This window comes from Cyprinodon variegatus, unplaced genomic scaffold (assembly GCF_000732505.1).
Source record: "Cyprinodon variegatus isolate N-32 unplaced genomic scaffold, C_variegatus-1.0 Scaffold1430, whole genome shotgun sequence".
Taxonomy (NCBI): Eukaryota; Metazoa; Chordata; class Actinopteri; order Cyprinodontiformes; family Cyprinodontidae; genus Cyprinodon; species Cyprinodon variegatus.
Window position 1 is genome coordinate 21601 of NW_015151883.1, and position 11430 is coordinate 33030.

General features: G+C 40.7%; 1 protein-coding gene across 1 annotated transcript in view; it reads left to right on the forward strand.

Annotated features, from left to right (window-relative positions):
- The first annotated feature begins 1482 nt into the window (after positions 1-1482).
- Positions 1483-11430, forward strand: part of LOC107103360 (NACHT, LRR and PYD domains-containing protein 12-like) — a 65647-nt gene continuing 55699 nt past the window's right edge. Inside the window, exons 1-2 of the mRNA XM_015403034.1 lie at positions 1483-1528; positions 1923-3714. Coding sequence (XP_015258520.1) covers positions 1483-1528; positions 1923-3714 — 1838 coding nt within the window. The remainder of the gene's footprint in view (positions 1529-1922; positions 3715-11430) is intronic.

The following is an 11430-nucleotide window of genomic DNA, read 5'->3' on the forward strand; positions in this document are numbered from 1 at the left end:
AATTTGTGCGTTTAGGCCAGGGTTCGTCTTCGTGTGGACGGGGCCTAAAATGGACCATTTGGAATGTTTGGACATTTCTCCCACATCTGTGCCAAAATCACAGCTCTGCCTGCCACACCATCCACTAAAAACTTTGTGAAACAAATATGCTTCAACTATTTCAGTCCAAATTTGCTGCAGTCAATGGCAAGTTGGGGTGCTGTACATCCTGAGACTTAATGCAGAGTTTGTGCAAGTGTTTTCATGATGTTTCGACAAAAATAAATGTAAAAATTTATTTATTAAATAGAGAGATAAAAAACGCTGTCATTGTATGTTGATTACATAAGATATTAATGCGACTGACATTTAGAATAAGAATGATCCAAAGGAAATCGACTCAAAACTATTTATCATGGGATTTGCAAATATGTACTAAGATCAGTTTCAGAAGGGGTTCAGATAAGTTATCAAGATTCAAATGTCTCTGTACTGGAAAGAAAACTATCTATGATGTTAAATTTTTTCATGGAAAAGATTATGAAAGCTAAAGTATGTTGTCAATAAATGGAGCACTGCAATCATCCAGAATTTGGCTAATCTCTATTTAGTTGGCAAAAACACATTTAACTGATTGCATTTTTCCCATGGTGGCAGTTTACATGATGAAGGGTCAAACTGCTAAATTGAAAAAGGACATTTTTATTTTTATTTAAAATATCTAAAACAATGCAGATGTTCATGAGTACAATTTTAATAAAAATTATCTAAATGTTTTAAAGAAGTTGTTTCATACCATCTTTGGACATTACATCTCTTAATATTGCTAGAAGCAGTAAAATTCAGAATAACCCTAACCCTGGCATCAGTGGCATTAATATAATTTTTTAGCTCTTGTTATTATCAGCTACCCCTTTTTTCACTGGATAGAGAAAAATTCCAGAACGTTCACAACAATTTAGCAATTCACATAATTTCTCCTCATCTGTACATTGTCATTGTTTCAATGGATCCATTGGACTTTTAGTGTGAGAAGCATGGTTCCTGGCCAGCCAAAAAATATACTGAATTAGATTATTTCATTAATATAAAGAATAAGATCAAAATCATTAACCTGAGCTGCTCAGCATGACAAATCTCATTATATGTATAACAGCGTATGTAACAGACACACACATAATCAATAATAATCCTAACAACCACCATGCACCTCATGATGCAACTTAAAATTTTGGTGCTTCACCACCAACACTCATGACATTTATTAAATTACATAAATGTTTTAAGGTTGTGTCTTTCTTCTTGTATTTGTATTCTGATATTCTTTTCTAAACATACTTTTATTCTTGATTATAGAACAACTATTGGACTGTCAGACAATCAGAGCATCTGTCATCCAGGTAAGACTGAAGATCCACAATAAATACTTCATTCTATTAAGAAATTCCACATCATTAGATGTGATTTAGAGACTTACATTTACTGTTGTCAATCACTTTCACTATGGCCCCATCCACACAGAGACAACCTAAGGTGCATCAGCGGCATGGTTAGATTGGATTAATTTCATAAAGAATGTGCGTTTTTTCCCCCCATCTGCCTCTGCTGTACCTGTATTTGTGACAGAAGGTCAGATATAAATAGTAAGTTGAGGATAATGGTGCCATGATGCACCATTTTTACACCATTAACCTATATTTAGTCATTATAAATCAGCTGCTGACCATTAAGACACTGGGCATCAAATAGGCCAACATATGCTCTTTATTATATAACAATGTTCTGGTTCTAAGAATGGTGTGTATTGATTTGTATCTCATAAAGTGTATAATGCATGTAAATACCTCATAGCGATAATACTTATTAATGTTATAGATTTTTTTTTTTTTATTTAAACACAAAAATATATTCTCTAGATTGTTTAGTATTTTTTTTTCTTTTAGCAGACAATGACCTGCAGCAAGTCCTAAAGAAACATAAGAAAACTCTAAGGGAGAGATGTGAATTTGTAATTGAAGGAAATAATGAAAAAGGAGGTAGAACTCTCATCAACATGATCTACACTGATATCTACATCACAGACGGACAGAGTGAAGAGGTCAGTACCGAACATGAGGTTAAGCAGCTGGAGAAAGTTTTCAAAATCCAGAACCTCAATGACAGACCAATCAGGTGCCATGACATCTTTAAATCCTTATCTAAAGAAGATAGAGTCATCAGAGTGGTTCTGACCAATGGTGTTGCTGGTATCGGAAAAACCATCTTAGTGCAGAAGTTCACTCTGGACTGGGCAGAGGGTTTGGAGAACCAGGATGTCAGTGTGGTGGTTCTGTTTTCCTTCAGGGAGCTGAACCTGATCAGAGAAGAGCAGCACAGCCTTCTCACGCTGCTTCATGTTTTCCATCCAACCCTCCAAAAGCTCCCAGCAGAGAAGATGACTGTCTGGAAGCTTCTCTTCATCTTTGACGGCCTGGATGAAAGCAGACTTTCTCTGGACTTCAGCGATAGTCTGATTGTTTCTGACATCACACAGAAGACATCAGTTAATTGTCTTCTCACAAACCTCTTTAAAGGGAAACTTCTTCCTTCAGCTGTTATCTGGATAACTTCCCGCCCTTCAGCTGCTGATCAGATCCCTCCCTTACATGTTGACAGAGTAACAGAAGTACGAGGCTTCACCGATACCCAGAAGGAGGAGTACTTCAGGAAGAGGTTCAGCAATGAAGAGCTGTCCAGAAGAGTCATCTCCCATATCAAAACCTCCAGGAGTGTCGATATTATGTGTGGAATCCCAGTCTTTTGCTGGATCACTGCTAAGGTTTTGGAGACCATGCTGGAAACCAGGCCAATGGTAGAGTTACCCAAGACCATGACTGACATGTACTCACACTTCCTGCTGGTCCAGACCAGGAGGAAGAAGAACAAGTACCATGAAGGACATGAGAAGACCCCACAGGAGCTCACACAAGCTGACACTGAAGGTATTCTGAACCTGGGAAGGCTGGCATTTGAACATCTAGAAAAAGGAAACATTATGTTCTACCAAGAAGACATGGAGCGGTGTGGTCTGAATGTCACAGAGGCAACTGTCTACTCTGGGGTGTGTACAGAGATCTTCAAAAGAGAAAGTGTGATCTTCCAGAAGCCTGTCTACTATTTTATTCATCTGAGCATCCAGGAGTTTCTGGCTGCATTCTACATGTTTCACTGTTTTACCAGTAAGAACACAGAGGTAATGAGGAAATTTCTTGGACAACAATACAGGGAAACAACTCTGGAGGACTTCATGAAAAGAATTATGGAGAAATCCCTCAGAAGCAGAAATGGCCACCTGGACCTGTTTGTACGGTTCCTTCATGGCATCTGTGTAGAGTTCAACCAGAGCCTCTGGAGAGGCCTGTTAGGTGAGACAGAGGTCTGCCTAGAAACCAGGCAGAGAGTCATTAACAATCTGAAAGACATGAACACTGAATACATCTCTCCAGACCGAAGCATCAACATCTTCCACTGTCTGATGGAGATAAAGGACCTCTCAGTTTATCAGGAAATTGAAGAATTCCTGAAATCTGAGAAAAGATATGAGAAGAAGCTGTCAGAGATACAGTGTTCAGCTTTGGCCTACATGCTGCAGATGTCAGAGGAGGTTCTGGATGAGTTTGACCTAGAGAAGTACAACACAACAGAAAAAGGACGACTGAGACTGATTCCAGCTTTAAGAAACTGCAGGAAAGCTCGGTGAGTCCAAATGTCATTATAGAGTAAATAATTATTCTGCATTGCTGTTCTCATTTTTGATCTTTTAATAAAGGCTACTGACCTCTACAGGTATTTTCACAATAAATGAGAATCTTGCAACAGGAGCAAAGGCTTCCCAGGTTATCTATATGTTGAATGTGGATCTAGAGCAAGTTGAGGGAGGCTAAGGTGGCGAATTTACGAGATTCAGTTCATTTCAATTACTTTATTTATCCCCACAGGGAAATTCAGTTTTGGTACAGCCTGTCCAAGAAGACAAAAATATATAGAAAGACATTACAAAGACATTATACTCGGGGGTGCACTGTCTGAGGCCTTGATGCCACAAAAGGTGCTGTCCCTATAGTAAGAAAAACAAAAGAAGGAATCACAGTGGCTCAGGGCAGGATAAAATAATTTCCTACTTTATCCACGCAGAACCCGCACTGAGGGACTGCAGAGGGAGTGTAATTATGGCTGACTGAACAAATCTAGGACTAACGAGCTGATCAGGAGCAGGTGTGAGAAGAGCTGACAAGGAATCCAAGGGTAAAGAAAACACAAGGGGGCAACATCGGACCACCAAAGAAAAACCTAAGAAACTTATATAAATACAGAACACACCAATAAAGCTAGAAAACAAAGACAAACCTGGATAAACTTGAAACCAAGAGAACCAAGATCGATACAAGAACTAAACGAATATATTGAAAAATGAAATACATTTTTAATGCAAAGACTTTGAATAGAAAACTTTGAACATAGCAATAAGTCAGGAAGTTTCTTAACTAATCAGCTAAAAATAAACAAAGAAAAAACTACTATTTTTGCAATAACATAATATATTACAGGTTCAGGAGGATATTAACAATGCCTTCTGAGATTTCTATAAATCTTTTTACACATCACAGTTAAATCCATCAGATAATGATATCAAGCAATTTCTGGATAAAATAACTCTTCCTAAATTATCAGAGTCAAAGAGTGACTCTGGACTCACCGCTGTCAATGTTGAAGTTCAGGAAGCATTAAAAAGCATGCCAAATAATAAATTGCCAGGTCCAGATGGGTTCACCACTGAGTTCTATAAAGAGTTCTGGGACATTCTGGCCCCAATGTTTCACAGAATGCTGCAGGAAACTCAAGATAATGGAACATTTCCAGTTAATATGAATTCTGCCACCATCAGTCTCTTGCTTAAGCCAGGCAAAGATCCTATGTTTCTGACCAGCTATCGTCCCATATCCTTAATTAATGTGGATAGGGTTAGACATGCAGACTGCTTAATTTAAAAGATTATTCCTACAGCAAAATTATAAAATCCTACATATTGTCTTAAGCTGTGAGGTCAGTGTAGTCAAATATTCTCTGGCAGGTGTATAGAAACACTACTTCATGCATTGTTAAGCACTCTGAAAGAGTTGCTAAAACATCATTACAATGGTCTGTTGTATTGATGCCAATTGTAGGAATGGCTTTGGATCGGGAAAAGGAATGTTAAATTATCGGAAAGACCCGGTTTTGTGTCAAATTTCGATCCGGAAAGTAAACAGATTAGACAAAAATCAACTGGAAAATCTGGTTTCCAAACTGATAGAGCAAACTATGTTGACTCACATCACGACAGATTATTTTATCATCAATCCTGTTCTCAAAGCATCAGTTGGATTCAATAAAGCAAAGTACATTACTCAAAAAATTAAAGGAGCACTTTGTAATCAGAGTATGGCATCAAGTTAATTAAACTTCTGGGGTATTGATTTGGTCAGGTAAGTAGCAGAGGCGGTTGTTAATCAGTTTCAGCTGCTTTGGTGTAGAGGGGCAACAACGAGACGACCATCAAAACAGGAATGGTTTTACAGGTGGAGGCCACCAACATTTTTCCCCTCCTCATATTTTCTGACTCTTTTTCACCAATTTTGCATTTGGCTAGGGTCACTGTCACTACTGTTAGCATGAGGCGCTTCCTGGACCCTACAGAGGTTCCACAGACAGTCCAACTCCCCCAGGATGGTGCATCAATGCGTACCATTGCCTGGTCAAATGATGTGGCATCCTTTTGTTCCTAACACATCACCCAGTCTATATCAGTATAAATAAACAGCATGACTTCTTTCCCCCATTGAGATTTGATGTGTTTTCAAAGTGTTCCTTTAATTTTTTGAGCAGTGTATATCTCAAAACTTCACACCTGCAATCAAGCCAGTGGACAATGTTAAATGATTATAATAGAGGAAAAGATCATGGAACAGATTTTAATAGCTAAAATCTGTTGCCAATAAATAGAGCCCTGGAATCACATCCTAGTTGGCAAAAACATTTAAATGTTTTCCCCCATGATGATCCTTTTTATTGTAAAAGATATATTTGCTTAGAATTTAAAATTTTAGTTCTTATCATTATCAGTTACCCTTTTTGTTTCCCTGGAAAGAGGAAAGTTCAACTCAGTCAAAAAAAAACAATAGACTCTTCATCTCTACAAAGTGTAAGTCAAATTATTAATCTGACCTTCATTAAAAGTAAAAAAAGATCAATCTCAATGCAAAATGTTAAAATCATAACACAAAGATGTTTCACACAGATTCAGTTCTTCAGAATCAGGGTCAGTCAAAGCACAGATTGAAAAGTTGGAGGATTTAATCTCAGCGCTCCTCTTTCCCAATGGTAGCTGAGATGACCCGATCCTCAGAGTTCATTCTCTAATCCAGAAATCTCTGCCAATACAGACTATCAGCACAACACTCTGACTTTCTTTTGTATCAAGAAACTAATATCAAAAACTCAGATACTAAAATGTTCATCTTTCATTAAAATACAACACATTACAACAAATTTCCCTTCTCATTCATGTTGTATAATTAAAAAATCAAAAAGCCAAAGCTGATGTCAGACATCTTCAGGTGGGCGTCTTCATCTTTCTGTTGATGTTGGTCCCTTATACAGGCGACAGTTTGAACGTTGTCTGCAGAACAGCTGGTCCTCAACACATCAGGTGGACTACTGATGTGTTAATTAACCAATCAGAGGGGATTATTCTGCCCCTTTATTCTGATTGTTGAAGCTTTTCCTGGTTCCTTCCAGATGAGCTCCGATGAGCTCTGATCACTTTCTTTTGATGACTTTGAGCCACACCTCCTCCTGCTGAAGGATGGAAGGATGGCTGAGATGGTCCTCCATCAGGGTCTCCACGCACCTTGGTCCCTCTGTAAAGCCTTCTCTGACTAAGGGGAAAAAAAGGTCTTGTAGGTCATTTTAATGTGTCACCTGTCAGTCCCAGTCTGACCAGAGGTCAGTGGTCCGGTCCGTTCTGTGGTCCAGGAACGGGTCGACCCGTCATGAGCTCATGGGGAGGAAAACTGGTCAAAGTGACCAACAGTCTGAATTAAAGGAGCTGAGGGAAGGAAAGATCAGATGTTATCTTACCCTTTCACAAACAATATGAGATAAAAATAAATTAATGTAGCTTAAAGAATTTTAGATTAAAATTTGAACTTTAAACTTTGGACTCACAAATCATTGAATTATTCCATAATTTCAAACTTACCCAGTAAATTTACTTCCTTAGTGTTCGGTACTCTTTATCACTTCTGCACCTGCAGAAATCCAAACAAACTTCTCCTCAGCAGAGGAGGGAGGGAGGACCTGCAGCGTTGTAAACAAGGGGAGACGCTGCAGCACAGCCTTCTGCTGCTTCCACCAGACATGATGTGTGGAAGAAGAAAATAGGCTTTCCATGTGATTTCAAGAACGATGTTTCCAAGGCAAAACAAACTCAAAGAACCAGAAACAAGAGTTTCATGAGATGAAGAAACAGCGAACCAGTGGTGCAAGAAGCTGAACCATCAACAAACATCAACAATGCTGGTTTTTCCAAACGCACATCAGACAGTCAGGCTGAGGTGTTCAAACTTCATCCAGCAGCCTAGCAATCATTTCTGTCCTCTGCTGCTAAGAATTACCTAAATAGATCATTTTCCTTTATAAGGCCATCTTATTCCCATATTTATTCACTTTATTAGTTTAGTCATAATTTAGTATTTTATTTAGGTTGTTTATTTATTCTGTTCTTAATTACCAACACAAATTCAACATGGACTGTTCCAGATGGAAAAATAAACAGAATCTATATGGATCCTTATGAGTTTGGTTTTGCTGTTTTTCTCTTGTTTTAATAATCTTCCCCTCTTTCCACCCTTTTATTCATCAGAACAAATAAAATATGTCCTGTTGAAGAAAAACCATAAAGTTTCAGTCATTTTAACCTCCAGATATATCTGAGCTATGGATTCATTTAGAATAGATCATTTTAAGGTCTCCACCATTCATCTTAATGTAGGAATTAAATCCTTTTATCTATATCCTCTGTAAATTTCATTGTAATAATTAATGTTATCATTATTATTATTATTATTAACAATTGAGTCATTGGAACACCGTCTAATTATTAACAATTACTTTTGATAAATACATTTGCATATTTATTCCAGATCAGCTTAAGATACATTTACTTCTTAATGAATTTCAATATTTTAAAAGTAAATTCAACCAGCCTAATTTATTTTTATACAAGTTGTTTTGCTCTACACACAAATATTTATTTAACCTTAAAGTTTAATCTAAATCTTAAAGAATTAGGGTTGACAAATAAAACTTAAGTATTTAAATAATGACACAGTTCCTTGCTTATTTGAAGAAATTCCAAATTATTGTTAAACAAACAAAATATGTTAATTTATTTAATTAAAAAAAAAAATCTGTTTCATTAAACTTTATTTGTTGTGATATCTGAACCTTATATCAATCTCCTTTATTCCTAATTTAAACAGCTGTGCATTAACGTTAACACATTTAACCCCTGCTTTGTTTTGAAAACAGGTTAGGGGGAAGAATTATTATTCCTTCATTTAACCAGGAAAAGTCCCATTGAGATTAACAATCTCTTTTTCAAGGGAGTCCTGGCCAAGACAGTGGCAAAAGATTACATTACAAATTACATTACAGTTTGCAATTACATCTATCTATAATTAGAACTTCATAAAACAGTTACAAACCATAGATCTCATTTCCAAACCTTTGAGCAATCGTTTAAAATGTCCAATTGGAATCAAATCCTTCAACTTCCAGTCTTTCTGAAGATTGTTCCATGCTGTGGGGGCAGAGTACTAAAAAAGCTGTCTTTCCAGCTTCAGTGCGGACACTAGGTACAGACAGAAACAAAGACTCTTGAGAATGCAGAGAATACAGTCCAGCCGCTCTTGGTTGAATGTACTGAAAGAGGTATGAGGGGAGCAGACAAAGAATACCCTTATAAATGATCATATACCAGTTAGTGAGTCTACGAGTCTCTAATGCTGGCCAGCCCACACGTATGTAAAGTTCACAGTGGTGTATGCGAGGCTTACAATTTGTGATAAATCGTAGGGAGGCATGGTAAACTGAGTCTAACATTTTTAGAACTTGATCTGGGGCATTGATATAGATTGGGTCACCATAGTCCAGGATGGGTAAAAACGTTGCAGCTATCCGTCTCTTCTTCGAATTAAAAGAGAAACAAACTATTTCTGAAGAAGCCAATTTTCAGTCTGAGTTTCTTAATCAATTGTTCAACATGAGGTTTAAAATTTAGAATTTCATCAATTAAAATTCCTAAATATTTAAAAGACTGAACCTTTTCTATCTCTGACCCATGCAAAGTGATAAGAGGATAGCTATTTTGCAATTTTGTCTTTGTTTTTGAAAATAACAGAAGAAGAAAGAAAGATCTAGTTTTAAAAGCCTGTACTGAACCGAATTAAAAGCAATTTGTAACGTAGAGACACAAGCACTAGGGTTTTTTCCAAATCTGTAAAAAACCACCTCTCCTTGGGCTGCCACCTTATCGTGGTGGAGAGGTTTTAGTGTCCCAATGATCCTGGGAGCTATGCTGTCTGGGGCTTTATGCCCCTGGTAGGGCCTCCCAAGGCAGACAGGTCCTAGGTGAGGAACCAGACAAAGTGCGGCCCGGAGACCCCTATGATGAGTACAATATTTGGATTCAGCGTTCCCTCACCCGGATGCGGGTCAGCGGGGCCTCACTCTGGAGCCAGGCCTGGAGGGGGGGCACAATGGTGGCCGGGCTTCTACCCATGGGGCCCGGCCGGGCTCAACCCAAAGAGGAAACATGGGTCCCCCCTTACATGGGCCCACCACCCGTGAGAGGGGCCATAGGGGTCGGGTGCAATGTGTGTTGGGTGGCGGCCGGAGGAGGGGACCCTGGCGGTCCGATCCTCGACTGCAGAAGCTGGCTCTTGGGATGTGGAATGTCACCTCGCTGGTGGGGAAGGAACCGGAGCTAGTGTGTGAGGCTGAGAGGTTCCGGCTAGAAATAGTCGGTCTCAGCACGACGCATGGTTCTGGTTCTGGAACCAGTCTCCTTGAGAGGGGCTGGACATATATCCACTCTGGAGTTGCCCACGGTGAGAGGCGCCGGGCAGGAGTGGGCATACTTATTGCCCCCCATCTCGGCGCCTGTATGTTGGGGTTCACCCCGGTGAACGAGAGGGTAGCCTACCTCCGCCTACGGGTGGGGGGACGGGTTCTGACTGTTGTCTGTGCTTACGGGCCGAACAGCAGTTCAGATTACCCACCCTTCTTGGAGTCCAGAGGGGGTACAGGAGGGTGCCCCTCCGGGGTACTCCCTTGTTCTGCTGGGAGACTTCAACTCTCACGTGGGCAATGACAGTGAGACCTGGAGGGGCGTGGTTGGGAGAAATGGCCGCCCCAATCTGAGTGGTGTTCTGTTGTTGCACTTCTGTGCTCATCATGGATTGTCCATAACGAACACCATATTCAAGCATAAGGGTGTCCACACTTGGCACCAGGATACCCTAGGCCACAGTTCGATGATCAACTTTGTCATCGTTTCATCGGACTTGCGGCCGTATATCTTGGACACTCGGGTGAAGAGAGGTGCGGAGCTTTCCACTGACCACTACCTGGTGGTGAGTTGGCTCTGGTGGTGGGGGAGGATGCCGGTCAGACCTGGCAGGCCCAAACATGTTGTGAGGGTCTGTTGGGAATGTCTGGTGGAGTCCCCTGTTAGTCGGGGCTTTAACTCTCACCTCCGGCAGAACTTCGAGCACATCCCGGGGGAGGTGGGGGACATTAAGTCCGAGTGGACCATGATCTGTTCCTCCATTGTCGAGGCGGCTTATCTGCTGCTGCTGCAAGGTTGTCGGTGCCTGTTGTGGAGGCAACCCTCGAACCTGTTGGTGGACACCTCCGGTGAGGGATGCTGTCAGGTTGAAGAAGGAGGCCTATCAGGCCCTTTTGGCCTGTGGGACTCCGAAATCAGCTGATGGGTACCGGCGGGCAAAGCGGCATGCGGCTCGGGTGGTTGCTGAGGCAAAAACTCGGGTGTGGGAGGAGTTTGGAGAGGCCCTGGAGAAAGACTTCCGTACGGCTCTGAAGCGATTCTGGTCTGCCATCCGGCATCTCAGGAGGGGAAAGCGGTGCAGTACCAACACTGTTTATAGTGGGGATGGTGTGCTGCTGACCTCGACTCGGGATGTTGTGGGTCGGTGGGTGGAATACTTCGAAGACCTCCTCAATCCCACCAACATGCCTTCCATTGAGGAACCTGGGCCTGGGGACTCTGGGCTGGGCTCTCCAATCCCTGTGGGTGAGGTCGCCAAGGTGGTTAAAAAGCTCCTCGGTAGCAGGGCCCCGGGGGTGGAT